Raw genomic sequence first — 19308 nt, forward strand, 5'->3', positions numbered from 1 at the left:
CTTGGTGAAGAACAAGATGGATTCAGGCCAAATAGAGACTGTCAGAATCAGATCTTCACTTTACGACAAATAATTGAGAAAGCATGGGAATGTAACAGAGATCTGTATTTAAGTTTTGTCGATTTGGAAAAGGCATATGACAAGGTGCCAAGAGAGAAGCTATTCAATACGCTGCAGTTATATGGTGTCAACGGGGCAATATATCGAGCTAGACTTAGTCTTTATTTGAGCTGTAAGTCAGCAGTTAGAATTGAAGGAAGTACAGGAAGATGGTTTAATGTTAAATCTGGTGTGAGACAAGGATGTACATTATCCCCTCTGTTATTCATTATCTATATGGATCACATTATGAAGGAAAGTGGTATTAAACATGATATCAAAATTGGAGATGTTAATGTCAGCTCTTTGCTTTATGCGGATGATGTTATACTTCTAAATAAATCCGCTACAAGTCTGCAAGATTCTCTGACTAAATTGAATAACTGTTGTAAAAGATATGGTATGAAGGTCAGCAATAAAAAGACAAAGACAATGAAAACAGGCAGAATCATTGAAAATGTCAACTGTGTTGTGAATGGAGAACCTGTGGAACAAGTAAAACATTTCAGCTACTTAGGCATGATTTTTACTGAAGATGGTAAATTAAATATAGAAATAGACAACAGAATCAGCTTTGCTGATTCTGTTGTCTATTTCTCTATTTCTATTGTGGTGGGAAGTCAATTGAATAAATTCATATGGAATAAGAGAGAAATTAGTTGGAACACTAAATTAGCTGTATATAAGACAGTGTTCAAACCAGTTTTAACTTATGGATCTGAGAGCTGGGTCAGAAGTAAAACACTTGACCAAAGACTAGAGACCGCAGATATGAGAGTCCTGAGAAAGATAATAGGCGTGAACAGATGGCATCAATGGCAATAACATATTAAAAACGAGGATATTAGGAAAGAACTTGACATTGTCACCATTCAGGAATGTGTTAGCAGAGCTAATCTCAGGTGGTATGGTCACTTAAACAGAATCTGCGAGGAAAGATTAGCAAAACAAGTGTTCTCTGCTAGGTTGGCAGCAAAATGACCCAGAGGAAAACCAAGATATAGGTGAATTGATACGGTACAAAGTGCCTTAGACGATAGAAATATAAGATCTGATAATGTTGGAGTCTTGACAAATAATAAACTGATTTGGAGGAAAATTGTAGATAGGAAGTTAACAATGATGTAGTTTTTTTCATGTAGTACTATCATATCCTGTACACCCCTTGAGGGTACATGGCTGGAATTTGATGATGATGAACTCCTTTTACAACACTCTTTCCTCCATTTCTGAGCTTTTTCAACAACTTCCAGAATATCTTGCCACCTCTTGATATTTATTTTCCATGTTCTTACTAAAATTTTCCCATGACTTTTGTTTAGCTACTTTTACACAGTGTTTATCTTTCTTACACTTGTCTCTGTATTCTCTAAGAGCACAAGGTGACTTATTTGCCAAGAACCCTGGATATGCTTTCTTCTTTTTCTTCACTGCCTCTTTAACTTCCTGTGTCCACAGGAAGTTAAAGAGGAGTTCTGATTTTTCCATCTCCGCCATGGAGTTCTGATTTTTCTATTCTTGTAGACAACCTTACCACATGCCTCCCTGTCTGAATCAATCAGGGTTTTTTCCAAGGCTTGCCACTGAATCTCCAAGGTTTGGTTCCTGTTCTCAAACTCTTTTATTTTTTCTTGAATAATGTTTATATATTTTAATTTATAGTTCACATCTGAGAGCTACTCAACTTTTATTCGCCTTTAAAACTTTTTTAAAATGTTTCTTAATGTTTTTCTTTTCAATATGAAATTCAATTTTATCCAGCTCTAGATTAAATGGTGGTGATCACTTCTAATTTGAAATCCTCTGCACACTCTAGTGTCCTGCATCAGAGATCAAACCAGACACACCCATAAAACAATGTAATCTTTGCAGATCGAATAACAGTTCACTAGTCATTCTTAAGATGAACATGTCTGAATGGCCTGCAAACTGAAAGAATAATATTTATCAATAATCAAAACAGTGAGTTTATATAACATACCAATATAAAATGTCTGTGGTGTTTCTTTGGTAAGCATGTTGAATGTTTCTTCAGCATTAGGTACTCTATATGGTGTACGAAGATCTTTATATCTGTGATTCAGCTCTGCTCTGATGTCATACAATGTGATACTTTTGTTGCCAAATCCCTGTCGTTCCAACTCATCTGCAAATGCATCTAGATCCAAATCCTACAGAATTAAACACAATCACAATAATAATGAAATAAGGAAGGGTTAAATATAATCAATACTAAGAATAAGAATATGATCAATCTTTCATTTCTATAAAATTCCACAAACTTCTATTGCATTTATATGGGAAAGTGCCTACATTTGACTCTTTAAGCATTAACAAGCTACTACTACTACCACTGAAGGAAAGCAGCAGAATAAAATGACTAATATGAAATAAGATACACTGCATCATCATTTTCACATTTCCTTATTTAAAGACATTAGAATAACTGACCACTCTTATTAAAAGAATTCTTAAGTTCCAAATTTGACCTAATATAAATTATTTCATGCAAAATAATTACTGATTAACAATTTTTATTAGCAAAGGAACTGAACACACACACACACACAATTTGAAATTTCAGTTAATAGAACCAGAGAAATTTAAAAATAGCAAAAATTATACTGCGTTCTTTTCCTCATCAGAAAGAGGTTGTTCAGCTGCATTTGACCAAATTTGGAATATAATAGTTCCATACATTGCTCAAGGCCCTGAAAATTCCAGCAAAAATAAACCAACTTGTATGGAGGAGGAGGAGGAGGAGGAGGGGGGGGGGTTATGAGGAGAATGTATGAAGTAAATTTCCCAGAAAAAATTTGTAATACAGATGATTAGTACATCCTAAGAATTTCATCTTGGCCAGAAGGTTGCAGTCAACCTTTTGTTCATAAATCAATTTCATCTTTAAGGTGTACACATGATACTCTGATAGTACTATACAGTTAAGTTCATTTTATGCCTTCCTATAAATAATTTGAACAGGAATTGTTAGCATCCAGGAATATGTTAACAGAGTTAATATCGGCAATACGATTACTTAAATAGAATGGGAGAGGAAAGATTAGCAAAAGTGTTTTTTCCAGGTTGGCAGGAAAAAGACCCAAAGGAAGACCAAGATATAGGTGAATTGATACAGTAAAAAGTGCCTTAGAAGATAGAAATATAAGATCTGATAGAGTCTTGGCAGGTAACAGATTGATTTGGAGGAAAATTGTAGATAGGAAGTTAGTAATGATGTAAGTTTTTCTTGTAGTACTATCATATCCTGTACACCCCCCTCAGGAATTTGAGGTGGTAATTCCAGATGAGAGGAATAGATCTCTCATAGTACCCATTAATAAAAGTTACATTATAAGTTACAGAGGAATTTCACTGCTGAGTATACTATGATTTATGCAAGAATACTAGGGAAGTAGCTAAAAAAATTGTGGAAGAAAAACTTTATGAAGATTACATCATAAAATATTAATACTAGAATCACTTATGCTTAATATTTTTATTTGTAAAATTTTTGGCTAAGTTTCATAGCCATTGTCAATACAATTATAGGAAAACTCATACTGCATTGCATACTGCAGAGGAAAACTCATACTGCTTCACATGTTTCACTTTTCACAAGAACAACAATTTAATTGAAGCATGTGATATTATGTGCACTATAGGCTGCAGGAGAATAGCTCCATCTGCATTAATAGATATTCAAAATAAATTACAATAAATTCATTTAATTAATTATTTTTAAATATAAGAAAAATTTAAATTAAAATTAAAAATTTTTGGCTGTTTCATAGCCACTATCAATACAATTATAGGAAAACTCTAAAAAGAAGAACAATTTAACAAAAGCACATGATATTACTTGCACTATACGTGCAAGATGACTCCAAAACTATCTGTTCATGGTTCTCCTTTCCCATGTCACTCCTGCAAATCTGATGATCATCAGTTCAATGTGATTTAGGTCAGTGTCATGGTTGTTCTTCCTCTTGTGGAATCCAATCCAGTAATTATTTTGTCCATCATTAATCTTGTCTTCGAGCAATATGCCCAGCCAACTACCACTTCACATATTTTACTTTTCCTATGATGTCAGAGACTTTGGATTAATTTCTTATCCACATATTCCTTTTGTGATTCCTTTAAAAATGTGGTGAAATATGCTAAGTGGAACATTAGAAGCATAGCACATAAAGAAGAATTAGATAAAATTTTAAATGACAAAAATATAGAAATTGCAATTCTTACAGAAACTTAAAGGAACAAAAGAAACAGCTAATGACAATATTGTATATAGTGGAGTGGACAAACAAATACAAGCAAAAGCTGGTGCAATGATTTGGATCCATAAATCAATTAAAGCAAAAATAATTCATTATGTATACTGGAATGAAAGAATATTAGAAGTGCCATTAAAATTAAATAAAAAAAAAATGTAACAGTTGTTGGAGTGTGCCCCTGAAGAAGGAAAAGAAGAAGAAAATGATTACTTTTACAAAGAGTTACAAGGAATATATGAAAAATTAAATAAAACAGACCATATAATCATGCTATAGCCAGAGATCTTAATGCCAGAATAGGAATGAAAGTAATTAACAATAATATACAAAAATTTGGAGAACCAACAGTAAACAAAAATGGAAAAATTTCAAAATAATGAATACATTTTACAAACATAAAAATATACATAAATATACATGGTGTGCAAGAGAATAAAAATCAATAATACACTACTTTATAGCAAATGAAAAAGCAGCAAACCTCTTCCTAGATGTTAAAGTTAGAAGAGGGCTAGAAATTGACACAGATCACTATTTAATAAAGGCAAAACTAAGGTTTTCACCAAACTGGTTACAAAAAATACAAAAAAATTAAACAAACCAGAGAAACAAAATCTAATTACAAAGTATAAGAAATTTATACCAACAGAGGGCTAATAACTAGTTAGAAAAAATACAAGAAAATGAAGACATTGTGAAAGAATGGAATAATATAAAAGAAATTATTGCATCAGCAGCATATGAAAGTCTAGGAACACACAAAAAATATCATATAAATAAAAAATTACATATATGGGAAAATAAATAGAAACAATAATTGAAAATAAAAAGCTGAGTTTTGAAAGATGGTTAAGTAGCAAAAAAACAAGAAGATGAAATTGAATATTAAAAAGATGAGCAATAGTCAAAAGAGAAACCAGGGAAAAATTTGTATATCTAGAAAATGACATATATAAAATAAGACCCAATGCATATAAAATATTAAAACACATGAATGCAGATATAAAAGAAACTGCAAATATAAATTGTGAAATTGACGTAAAAGAATTCTTGGATTACTTTAGAGATCTTTGGATGGATAATACTGGCATAAAAAAAAAAATTACACCACAAACTTACAAAATACTTTAAATGATATAAATAATAACAATGAAAGAATTAAAGGACAACCTAAATAAAATAAAAAATGGTAAATCAGCAAAAGATAGAATAAACTCTGAACTGTATAAATTTGCTGGAAAAAAATTTCATCTAAGAGTATTAAAATTTTTAAATAAAATATATACAAATGGACAAATACCAATAGAATAGAATACAATATAGTAATACCGATATTTAAAAAAAAGGTGATAAAACAAAACCTGCTAATTACAGAGGTATTAGTTTATTGAATACATGCTACAAAATATATAGTAGAATACTTAATGATCAATCCAAATAACCAATCCAAAACAACACAGATTCAATACGTCCAGTTCCAATTCCTTATATTTCCAGGATTTCAGAACCACTTTCAAGAATTCTGAAGAAATATGATTTAACAGCCACTTATATACCTATTAACAAAATATCCACCTATTTCCCCTCTTCTAAAGATAAACGTTCAACTATGTCTCTACCTAGTGTGTATCAAATTCCTTGTAACTGCAATCTGTCCTACTTTGGACAAACAGGATGCTCTACAGAAAAAAGAATTCAGGAACACCAATCATACATTCAGCACGACAAATCTGATAAGTCTGGACTGGCTCAGCATGGAATAGAGACAAGCCACAACATCCTCTGGTCCAAGACTCGCCTCCTACACAGATGTTGCTATAAATTTGAACGTTTATTTAAAGAAAGTGCCGAGGGTTTACTTCAATGCCCCAACTTGAATCAAAATGACTGTATATCTTTATCAAAAATATCATCATCATCATCAAATTCCTGCCATGTACCCTCAAGGGGTTTACAGGATATGATAGTACCACATGAAAAATTTACATCATTACTAACTTCCTATCTACAATTTTCCTCCAAATCGGTCTGTTACTTGTCAAGACTCCAACATTATCAGATCTTATATTTCTATCGTCTAAGGTACTTTGTACCATATCAATTCCCCTATATCTTGGTCTTCCTCTGGGTTGTTTTCCTGCCAACCTGGCAGAGAACACTTGTTTTGCTAATCTTTCCTCGCCCATTCTGTTTAAGTGACCATACCACCTGAGATTAGCTCTGCTAACGCATTCCTGGATGCTGACAACATCAAGTTATCAAAAATATGGGAAAGTTTAATCAGGATAACACATTAATATATAATTTTTTTTTTAAATTTAGATTTTAATTCTTACATTAGTATATTATTTATAAATTAAGATTATTATATGAATTTGTGAATTAATATTTTTAATTTAATCATTACTCTGATAAAAAATGTTTTCCTCTCTTTAGTACTTAGCGATATAACATCATGCGCCTCGTTCTACTTTTGAATTATCAATTGTTGGTATTCCACCTTGTTAAAAAACTGTTCCTATGTAGCCACTGAAGATAGTCTGTTATTTTCAGATTGAAATATTTGGCAAATTAATATATAATATTCTTGTGTAAACATGTCTACATATTATAATCTTAATGTCACAAGTTTTTCTAAAGAATCAAATCCTTAAACTATATGTATTATATCATCAATGTATGACTGTTTCCCATTCCAAGGGAAAAAAAAACAGCATGCCTGCAAGTAGTCCAGAATTCTATATGATCTATTGACACTGCATTACCATGAATTGTGCAACAATGATTTTTTGGAGGAGACCTTTTTAATCAAACTGTAAGCAGTGATTTCTATACAAACATGGGTTTGAGAAAATTGTAGGTCACTTGACATTTTGATGAAATACCCCCTTTTCTGGGATTTTCAGCCTGCTTTTTTTTTTTACTGAATTTGTGTTTATAATTATACCAAGGGGGAGGAGGGGAGACTATTTCAGTCTAGATAGACATGAGTAAAGTATGAAAATGTTTACGTCCTTCAAAGATGATAACCATCTCTTGAGATTTTGATTTAACTAAAATTTACTACATCCTGCTTTTCCAAAGCTATAGTATAGACAAGGGTTGTCTTAAGGAATAGATTTTATGCTTCTTTCTCAACCTATATTTCTGTTTTGTTGGTTACAGACATGCAGATGAAGTATGAGTTTCACATGCTTACTGCTTGAAGAGAGTGAATCTGAATATATACTCAGAATCTTTGGGATTGATGCAATCTCATGTATTTTAATGCAACTGTTTTTATTGATTATCCACATTGTTTTCACAATGTGGATAAGCAATAAAAACACAGTTTCCCCTTGACAAAAACCACTTGCACATCATTCTAATATGTATGCCAGTCCAAGGGGGCCATTAATACAGACAAGCAACTAATGCATACAAGTCATTAACAACTGTGCCATTACAACAGCCAACAATCAACCCGCACATACTGGGGAGGGATAGTTAGTTATTTATGATTTTTATAGCTCAAAGATCATATTATGCAAGGATGCAGGTTACAGCAGTACATATGGTAAATGGTTAGTAGGAAAATTACAAACATCTATGCCCCTGGAGGGATTCGAACCTGCAGCCTCTTGGCTGGAGAGCAGATACGATAACCACTCAGCCAAATACTGTCTTTCAGGAAGGGAAGAGAAATTAATAAAGATGAGGTAAAAAAAATAAATGTAGAATTATTTAAGTATGATGTTATGAATTTATGTGTTTATAATTATACAAGGGGGGAGGAGGAGGAACTATTTTAATTTGGCTATTTCATGATTACTATTATTACAAATCTTCAGGCACTCTTTCACACCAAGAATATAAAAAAGCTCTGTTTTTTTTTTTTTTTACTCCTTTTTAGTATGTGCAAGAGTGTGTATGTGTAATATATAAATGCATTAAGACAACATACTTTTAACTTTTCTGGATTTTCCAAAATTTCTTCAAGAGCACCAGCTGGATTGATATCTTCTGAAGTGTCATCATATTCTAAAGCATCCACTGCCATTTTTCGTGCCCATTCATAAGCTTCAGGATGAACGCGAGATCCATCAAGCACTTCAACATAAGCATCTGTGCTAAAATAAAAATTGAACACAATCTTTACAATTATGAAACAAGACAGAATAACAGACAACCAAACAAACCAAATAATAATTTTCATGGAATGAAATTCAAATTGTTGAAATTTTATCACAATGTGGATAAGTTCAGAGCAATGACAAACAGTTTCCCTTACCAAATAAAAGTAACATACACCAATCATTTTTTTCTTCATATGTATATCTCAGATTATTACAGAGTATCTATTTATTTTAATTCAAGGGAAATTATTCAATATAACAAAATGCCACATAACACAATTTCTATTCAGCAACACATTTCAGTATTTTGCAGTTTTGTTTTGTGAGGGTTTTTTAATACTAGGGGTTCTAGACTACAATTTTTCTGTTCCTGGAGGGTTCCACACATTCCTCAGTACTTCTTTTAAAATGTGATTCATGTACATGCTCAAAATATTTCATTTGTCCACTATACAATTTCATTTATAAAATTTATCTTAAATACATTTAAGATAATTTTTAAAGGGAAGGCCTGTGTAGCTCAGTAGAAGTGGCGTTTGTACTCTACAGATCTTGATCACACAACGAAAGGCATTCGAACCTAGTCGCCGACTAGAGGAACTTTTTCTAAGCCTTTTCTCAACCGGTTCCAGAGTTAGTCGATCTCTGGCATGAGCTAGTGGGTTTTTCTTCCTAGAAACTCGGTTTTTTTTGTCCCGTAAACTCAAGAAAATCGGCTGTCGACCCCCACACTATTTTCAGACATTAAATATACTGTGATAGGGTTAGGGACCACCAGATGGCAGCACTTACTAGCTGCCTTCTTCACTGTGTGCCGATTAATTAGTGATAGCCTTCGGCCAGATATCTCTGATTGGCTACCAGTGGAGATTGAACTGCCCACTCAGTCTCCAAAAGTTAGATAAGGCTTAAAAACGGTCTCGCCTACTCCCTATATGGGAACAAAAAGGTGTTAGCTGATTTTTTTTTAAATTTAACTTAATTAATACATTTACAATAAACCCAGTGTTCAGTTATTTTAATTACATTAGCTTTGTGGTCGAAAATAACATACTTATCATTTTGAATATCAATTGATGAACATTTTCTGGGTATATGATCTAATCCTTAATTAAACATTTTTGCATCATCTGAATGAAAATCAATTCTGAAATATCTTTTATTTCCAATACTGGTTCACTCATCCAAACTAAAACTGTTACCTGATTCTGTTAATTCTTTAATTTTTAATATGTTTTTCTTTTTTACATTAATAGAATGTTCAAAGTTAACTTTAAGATATTTGACAATTCTTTGAAACTAATTCATGTATAAAAGAACTATTGACAACTGTTCGAATTAAGATTACATCTGCTGCCAATCTACACACAATCTCAGTTAATTTTCTTGTTTTACAAAAAATTTAAAATTGACTGATCAACCTTAATTCTTTTTGAGCTATTTGAAGGTTCCACACATTCCTCAGTACTTCTTTTAAAATGTGATTCATGTACATGCTCAAAATATTTCATTTGTCCACTAGTAGACAAGATTAGGTGCTGAAAGTATAACTTATTTTAATGGGATTACAACACCAAACATTAAATTTTTTTTCTTTTTTTTAAATGATAAAAAAGTTTATTAACTGGCTTATATTTTGCTGAATTTCAAACTAGCATCTTCAGAGCACACTACATGTTACAGTTAACATGCAACAACGAGAAGATGAAGCAATTCAAATTGTGACAGACAAAGATCCAAATGTCCTAATTTTGTCAACCTGCACTGCACTGTTTCCTCAAAGTGAAAATATTAAAATTATAGCATTAAGATGACTTAAAATAATTTTTATCACACCAACAAATTATTAAATGTGATTTAAAAAAAAAAATCACACATTACAGCATGAAAATCCACTGATTGCTGTCACCTGGTTAGCAAAATGTATAGCATACCTGCTTTCCAACTAACAAGTTGTGGGTTTGAATCCAACCATGGACAAACAAGTTTGTGATCATCTTACTAATTCTATGTGGAAAGGCTGCTGCGACCTTCCCACATTTAGCAGAAACTCCCAAAATTCTATGAGATACTTGAGTGACTATAGGGCATGAAATCAGATATATCAAAATGTGATAAACAGTATAAGAGGTTTGAGAATCAATGTAATTCTGTGAATGAACCAACACGAAGCAGTAAGGTGTTATAAAAATGTGTATTACATGTCTGTTTCATCGCACTTGGTTTATAGTCATGTGATTGTATTATATTTAAAAGAAACAAAAACTATCATATAAAATAACATATATATACTGCCGTAGTGAAATAGTTTCATTAATTCATAATAAAATTTTAATCATTGTCTATAATGTATGATACAATATTCATTTTACTATATGAATTGTTTTTCTCATGACAGAAACCCTATATGACACACTTTCTTTCTTTTCATGCTATTTCATTCAATAAAAATCGATTGAACTTGAAACTTGTAATTAAATTAAATTACAGAGGGTAAATTATTATTGATGTTTTGCAATTAAAGTTATACCAAGAAGTTAGAGAATAGTTATTCATACCTTCAACTTACAGAATAAGCACTGTAAAAAGATTACATATCTGCAGAGATTTATGATCATATCAGTTCCTGGGAGCCTCCATAACTCAGTTGGTACAGACAAGTTGGAAAGACCCAGGTTTGAACCCTGTAAATGGTGAGTTAGTTGTCTTATACAGAGGAGGGTCTTTCTCCTGGAAACTTGGGGATTTTATCGTCATTCAAAACAGGCATACAGGCACCACGAACACAGCAGAAGAATGGCAAGCAGGCTGCATTAATTGCCTAAAACCTCTAATTAGAGAACTTAGCATGTCTTGGACAGACGAGAATTGGATCGACGGCACCACTTCTTGATATAGCATTAATTATTATTTATTTTTTTATTATTATTGTTCCGGGCAACTCCAAGGAGTCGACAGACTCATCGAGGGAGGCCCTAACATCATGTCAAGAACAACTATTCGACATTGACACAGTATCTATCATACCTTGCCTTGAACTCATTCACGGTCGTAGCACCCACAACAGACTCTGGAAGCTTATTCCACTCATTCACCACTATCCAAGTAAAAAACCTAGCTCTAACACCCTTGTCAACCACGCTCTTGCCCAGCTTCCATGCATGGACCCTAGTCCTCCCACCACAAGTCATATTTTCAAAAATATCTTCTGGATCAATCTTATAGAAACCCTTCAGTAATTTGAATGTCTCAATCATATCACCCCTCCGCCTATCGTCCAATCTCTGCAACCCACAAATCTTCAACCTATTCTCATAAGGTTCATTCCACAGACCTGCTATCATCTTGGTCACTCGTCTCTGGATCCTCTCCACTTCCTCCCCATCATGAAGAAACCCTGGTGCCCATAACTGGGCAGAGTAGTCCAGATGGGGTCTTATCGAGGCTCGATACAGAGGAACAATAACTTGTTTATCTCTGCATGTTAAAGTATTTTTCAGAAGAAGACAAGTGATTTGATGAGCTGATTTAGTCACTTTTGCTATGTGCCCCCTAAACTTCAATTCCCTATCCACCAACACTCCCAAATCCCTGGCCTCATCAATCTCCTGGAGTACGGTTCTACCAATGCGATATACTGCTGCTATTCTTAATACCCCAAAGTACATAACCTTACACTTCATCATCATCATCAAATTCCTGCCATGTACCCTCAAGGGGTGTACAGGATATGATAGTACTACATGAAAAATTTACATCATTATTAACTTCCTATCTACAATTTTACTCCAAATCAGTCTGTTACTTGTCAAGACTCCAACATTAACAGATCTTATATTTCTATCGTCTAAGGCACTTTGTACCGTATCAATCCACCTATATCTTGGTCTTCCTCTGGGTCGTTTTGCTGCCAACCTGGTAGTGAGCACTTGTTTTGCTAATCTTTCCTCGCCCATTCTGTTTAAGTGACCATACCACCTGAGATTAGCTCTGCTAACGCATTCCTGGATGCTGACATGTCAAGTTCTTTCCTAATATCCTCGTTTTTAATATGATATTGCCATTGATGCCATCTGTTCACGCCTATAATCTTTCTCAGGACTCTCATATCTGTGGTCTCTAGTCTTTGGTCAAGTGTTTTACTTCTGACCCAGCTCTCAGATCCATAAGTTAAAACTGGTTTGAACACTGTCTTGTATACAGCTAATTTAGTGTATACAAGATTCAGTTGACTTCCCACCATACCAGCTTTGCTGATTCTGTTGTCTATTTCTATATTTAATTTACTATCTTCAGTAAAAATCGTGCCTAAATAGCTGAAATGTTTTACTTGTTCCACAGGTTCCCCATCCACAACACAGTTGACATTTTCAATGATTCTGCCTGTTACACTTAATCTTATAACTTTACACTTTGCCACATTAAATTGACATCCATTTTTCCTAGCCCAGTCTTCCAAACTATCCAAATCATGCTGTAAAATTTTGACATCCTGTGCACTCACAATTGCTCTACCCAACTTTGCATCATCAGCAAACAAGTGAACACTTCCTCTCAAATCCTTTCCTATATCATTGATGAACAAACTGAAAAGCAGTGGTCCAGGTATTTCATGATTTAATTTTTTTTTAAATTTTTTAATGTTTAAAATGATCATGGTTTTCTCATGGTTGTTTGTTATGTTTCTGTCACAATGATTTCTGAGAAAAAAACTCTTATGTTTGTAGTTTCATATTATCTAGAGACTACAGATGCCTATAAAATTTGAGCATCTATTAGCAGCAACATGAAGATGTCCCTGGTTCGAGGATACACAGTGGTTGGTTGGCAAATTTAGTGTTCCTGTACATTCGATGATTTTTGTCTGTTTTTATTGTGTTTTCCCCTTAGAAAATTAGCGTTTTGTAGTATACTACTGTAGATATTTATTTAGTATAAGTTTAAAATGGCATCAAAAAAAGGGCAAAAAATGTAATGCTAAAAAATGCACTGCAGGTGAGAACAAGAAGGTTAGCGCTATTCACGAGGTTATTGTACACATGGAGATGGAGGAGGTTAATGAAAATGAATTAACCACCAAAATAGTGAAGTTGAAGCAGATCATCAGAGAAACGATGAGGAATTGCAAAAAGTTGAGAGAAGTTTAAATGAGCATAGGGCGAAAAAGAAAAATGAACAGGAAATATGAAACAACAAAGCAAGGAAATAGGTAAGTCAGGAAATAATGGAAATCAGGTAAGTGACGTTGTTAGTAAAAAGAAGGAAGTTATTTGGTATGGTGACTCTATAATAAAACATGCTACAGATGAGTTGGAAGGGGACCAATCGCTCGATGCTGTTGGCACACTCTCCCTCGATGAGTCTTTGGACTCCCTGGAGGTTTCAAATAATAATAATAATAATAATAATATCGAGTTTCCTGGAACAAAAATTAAAAATATCATGCAAGCAATTCAAAAACAGAAAAGAAAAGTAAATGAAATCGTAGTTTTAGTAGGTACAAATGACTTAACTGGCGATAAATTCAGTATGAGAGAGGACATGAAAGGATTATTAGAAGAAGCGAGAGTAAAGAGTAAGAAATTGAAAATCATGAGTATTTTACCTCACTATGATAAAAATGAATTAAGAAGAAGGGCTATGAATTCAAATGATTTGAAGCATAGGGTGTGAAGGAATGGATGCAAGTTTCTGGATGTGTGGAATGAGTTTGAGGGAAGACTGAATTTGCATAAGAGGGACGGCCTACACCTGAATGCATTTGGTATTAGGAGTCTAGGAAAAACTAATAACTGGTATGAGACCTAAAACAGAGAGTCAGGGAAACTAAATTATAAAGGGAGGAATGGTGTGAATGCGAGTGCAAGAGCGACAATGTTATATAACCGTGTTAATGATGCAAATGGGCTTTGTCATGGAAATGTTGACGAGGAGAGAACGATTTCGGGTTTGTGTTCATCCAGTTCAGGCCCATCAAATAGATGTCTACATGTGTAAGGCATTAGAGGATAGAGATCTGCAAAGTTGTCCAACTGTATCAGGCAGACTGCAGACAAGACAATACAAAAGAACAAACAGGTAGATTATTATGTCTGTATGCGAATGCTAAGAGTATCAGAAACAAAGGGACAGAGTTTCTTGCCTTAGTCAATATGTTGCGACCTCAGTTTACGTTTCAGTTAAAGATGTAACTATTCTGCCTCCGGTTGGTGACAGTGATCATGCGGTACTCACTTGGGAAGTGACTAAGTTTGTGAGACCTGGCTATCAGAATCAGACCTATTAACTGGTGTCAAGTGCCAAGGGTACAGTATTTTTAGGAAGGATAGAGAGGAGGGTGTGTGTGCTGCTAATGATATCAGATGACTTAATACTACTCCTAATAGTATTTTGTGTGGCAATGAGTTTGAAGTGACAGAAGGAACTCAAGAGCAAAGAGTGTTAGATTTTATTCTAGTGTCAGAGGGCATTTCAGTTTCAAGATGTAACTATTCTGCCTCCAGTTGGTGACAGTGATCATACGGTACTCACTTGGGAAGTGACTAAGTTTATGAATGTTCCATTCAGAAAAGGTTACATGCTGAACTACAAAGGATTTTAGAATAAAATTTCTTCTATACCGATTTTACTTGGGAAATAAAATTCATTTAATATACTGGTAATTTGATTAATATTTAACTCAATTTTTCTGTAATAAACCTAAAAAAAAAATGTTAGAATAAATTGTAATAAGAAATTGTACAGACAAAGAATAACACAAATGGGATTAAAAATGTAAGATATGAGGCTATCGCAACTTGCGAAGGCCAACGATGTAAGGGGGATCCCAACTTGACTCAGCAACCACCAGGTGGCTGAGAAGACCCCTCCAAGAAAATCTGGGAGATTGAATCTGTAAGAGTTCCAAGGTTGGGTGAGCAGAATAAAAGGGGAAAGAATCAAGGGAAAAGAGGCTTTTTCGGAAGCTAGGCTTACTGTTCCGGTTTTCTGTTCCTGCTCTCGCTGAGAGGAGTTTCCAGATGTATCCTGCCATTCCAAGGACTGGGATCCACGTCCCACCAGCCGATGATAGAGGTTTCGTAATAGCAGTGATGGCATATTCTAGAGTTCCAACAGCTAAATTCCTTGGCGATCTCTGGTGTGAAGTATCATCGATATTGTAAAAAGTGCCCATTTGTGAAATTCACCGGAAAGTAGAAGGTGTCAACGATTTCTAGGATCCTGTGTAATGAACTGGATGACAAAGTAGCAAGTAAGACTTTTGTTTAGGACTTTCCTAGATGTGAAATTTATAGCAAGGATTGCTGAATTTTTTTTGCTTGTTAGCTTAAAGAACAGTAGTAAAGATGGAAAGCCTGTTTTTGTAAAATTTATTGTGAAGTAGTTTGCAGAGTTATAAGGAATTAGATATTGTTATGTATTGAAGAAGGAATAGTATGTGAAAATTTTAGTTAAGCCTAATAATAATTATAGTCTGAGTTAAATTAATGTAAAGTGTGTAAGTCTGCTCTCATGTTTGAATTATGTGCGAGTGTATTTATTACATTAGTCATTAAGCTTAAGAGAGAATTGTTCAATTAACCAAGTGGAGAACCAGACATGAGAATTTTATATTATTTCCATGTCATTTTAGTTAGTGAATTTGAGTTGGATTAATTTAGTATGCGTAGTGCTACCTTTATGTATCTTGATTTAGCATGAATAAATTGTTTTGTTTGTCAAATAACTTGCCTGATTCTGCCTGACCAATGCACTTCTCATAAAAAGACAGAACCTGTGTGACCTTAAGAGTAAAGTAGCCACGACTGACGAATAGTAGATTTAAACGTTGCTTGGCTTGAATATTAGAGATATGTCTGTGTTGTGCTGGGCATTTTTTTTGCATGTATAGGAAAAATATACAATTCCTCAGTCACAATTACAAATAAATATACAAGTCATAATTACAAATAAATTTTTAGAGATTAGTGCAAGAAAAAGCCAGCCATTTAGACAAATAATTGGCTCCAGCCAGAGGCAATTCCCAAATTCTAAAATACATACATGTGAAGTAGCATGGTCACGACCTTGAGAGTGGGGAGGGGGGTTAAATTGATAGACGAAAGGAATATATATAATAGTCTACTTCAAGCGCAACGACGAGATTACGACTGTTAAGTTTTATAAGTTAAGTCAAGTTAAAGAAACAATATTGTAGAGATTACGAATAAAAGTATACAATAAAGTAAATTAAAGAATAAATAAAAATCTAATATTTTAACAGGAAATGACCAACTGATGAGTATATGGAGTTCAGTGGTCACTGGAATGGGATCGGTTACTGGATGGAAAGAATATCGACAGTGTATGGGAAGTATTTAAAGAACACTTAAATGATGTGATATCAGAATGTGTGTGCCGAGAGTTCGAAGAATAAATAGAGTAGGAGTCAAATGGATATGTAATCTTATTAAGCAAGATATTCTTAAGAAAAGGACGATGTGGAAGGAATACAGTTTGCAAAAGGATGACATCCGTTATGAACTTCATAAACAGCAGGCTAGAATAGTCACAACCGTTGTACGGATAGCAAAATCTGAGTATGAAAAGAAACCGACTCTGCGTGCTAAAAACAACCCACAAGAATTCTGTTGATATACTGCAAGTAAAAGAAAGAATGAATATGAAAGAATAAATTGTTTAAATCCAGATTGCCTGAGGTTACAGATGCAGAAGAGATTGTTCAGTAAATGAGTGCCCATTTTGTTAAAAGCTATCAACCTGGTGAACACAATATTGAGTTCACTGTTATCTCTTCACTAGATGAAGAAAAGCAGGTGTATGAGGCCCAAGGTATTAGAGCTGTTGCACAAATTGAATAAGAATTCAGCAATTGGAACTGATGGAATATCAGCATGGCTAAAACAGTGTTCAGCTGAACTGGCCATTCCCTTGACCAGGAAGTTTAATATGAGTCACAGAACAGGGAAGATTCTGCAGGAATAGAAGGAATGTATGGTAATTCCATTGTACAAGGGTGGTGCAAAGACCAACGTATCCAACTATCGACCAATTAGCATCTCAAGAGTGGTGGTGAAGATTTTGGAAAAATTGGCTAAGGCCTGCATTCAGAAATGGGTTTACTAAGGGAAGATCATGTTTTAGCAACTTGCTCACATTCTATAACAATGTTACCTTGAACTTGAAAGGGGAATGGATACACCATGATACTTTTGGATTTTGCTAAGACTTTTGACAGAATACAGCATGGTAGACTGTTGCATAAATTGAAGAATATGGATTTGGATTATAGAATATTAGCATGGATAAGAGGATGACTGACTGACAGATATCAAAAAGTGGTATACGGGGGGATCTGAGTCTGCAAGGTTGAAGTAGCTATATAGGCTACTCTCTAGGCACTTCTTCCTTTAATGCTATGGTCTTTGCGGACGATCTTATTCTTGTAGCCTCTACTAAGAGAGGCTTGCAGGAACTCCTTAACCGGGCAGTTGACTTCTTCTCTATTCGAGGCCTTTCTATTAATGTAGAGAAGGTCCTGCTCTTAAGCTCTTGTCCCCCCTCTGGTCGTGACAAGAAGCTTAAGGTTGAGACTATAGAGTTTTCCCTGCACAGGAGGCCGTGTGCAGGGAAAACTTTTCATGCTTTGACCATCCTAGAAGAGTGGAGATACCTCGGTATCATGTTCACCCCAAAGGAAAGGTCTTCTGTTCCTTCTATCCAAGAAGCTGGGATCGCTTCTTTGAGGAAAGCTCCTCTCAAGCCCCCCCCCCCCCCCCCCAGCAAAGACTGTTTCTCCTTTCCTACTATCTCCTATCTTGCTTTTACCATAAGTTAATGCTTGGTAGGACATATATCTCGGTACTGTCCCGAATGGACAGGGCTATTTGTTCAGTCGTGAGATCATGGCTCTGACTTACACTCCTACTGCATATTTCCATGCGAGGGTGAATGATGGTGGGCTTGGGGTTCCATCACTTAGATGGCTGATCCCACGCCTGCGGCTGTCAAGAATCGTGCAGTTAGAACTATCTTTTTCCCCCATCTGCAGAGAGGCTATCTATAGTGCATTAATACAAGAAGACTTTAGGCGGGCTAAAGGCTGGTCCCATTATCAAGGTACTTCAATCAAGTCAGCACCTGCAGAACACAAGAGATGCGCATCTCTCTTGCACTGTTCTGTAGATGGTGCTCCTTTAAGAGTCATATCTGGTGCCTCCCCAGCATGACTGGGTAAGGAATGGCACCAGACTCCTCCCTGGGTTTGAGTATATATTGACCTTATCAGGACGAGGATCAATGCCCACACAGCTCGATGGGGTAGTGACAACTCCAAATGTAGGGCTGGTTGCCACTACAGTGAGACATTGTCTCATATAGCCCAGTGTTGCTTTTGCACACATGGAGTCTGCGCGAGGAGGCATGATGCAGTGGTCTCCATTCTGAACAACCGCTTTAAGAACAAAGGTTGGGAAACTGCAGTGGAACCACATTATAGGACCATGGTGTATAGAGTGCAGGTATGCGTAAGCCAGACTTAGTGATTAAAAGAGATGGTGACGTTTGGGTAGTTGATGCCCACGTAGTGGGAAAAGGGTACCCACTAGCCATAATAATAAAGTAAATTATTATAAAAATAACCAAGATCTAGTTAGTAAGATATGGGAGGAGCATGGGGCAATTCCGAGGTTTACCAGTGCCACCATCTCTTTACATGGTGTATAGAGTGCAGATAGTTATAAGGACTTAAAACAGCTTGGGCTTACGCAGAAGGATATAAAAGTTTTTTCCTTGAGGGCCCTACAGGGCACAGTGGT

At 34.9% G+C, this 19308-nt stretch overlaps 1 protein-coding gene across 1 annotated transcript in view; it reads right to left on the minus strand.

The window, feature by feature from the left end:
- Positions 1-19308, minus strand: part of Spt6 (transcription elongation factor Spt6) — a 651062-nt gene that overhangs the window by 191506 nt on the left and 440248 nt on the right. The window contains exons 29-30 of the mRNA XM_090401053.1: positions 8320-8485; positions 2081-2270 (exon numbers count right to left, since the gene is read on the minus strand). Of these exons, the coding sequence (XP_090257179.1) occupies positions 2081-2270; positions 8320-8485 (356 nt within the window). The remainder of the gene's footprint in view (positions 1-2080; positions 2271-8319; positions 8486-19308) is intronic.

This window comes from Typopeltis vanoorti, chromosome 11 (genome assembly GCF_054136105.1).
Source record: "Typopeltis vanoorti isolate ZY-2024b chromosome 11, IOZ_Tvanoo_1.0, whole genome shotgun sequence".
Taxonomy (NCBI): domain Eukaryota; kingdom Metazoa; phylum Arthropoda; class Arachnida; order Uropygi; family Thelyphonidae; genus Typopeltis; species Typopeltis vanoorti.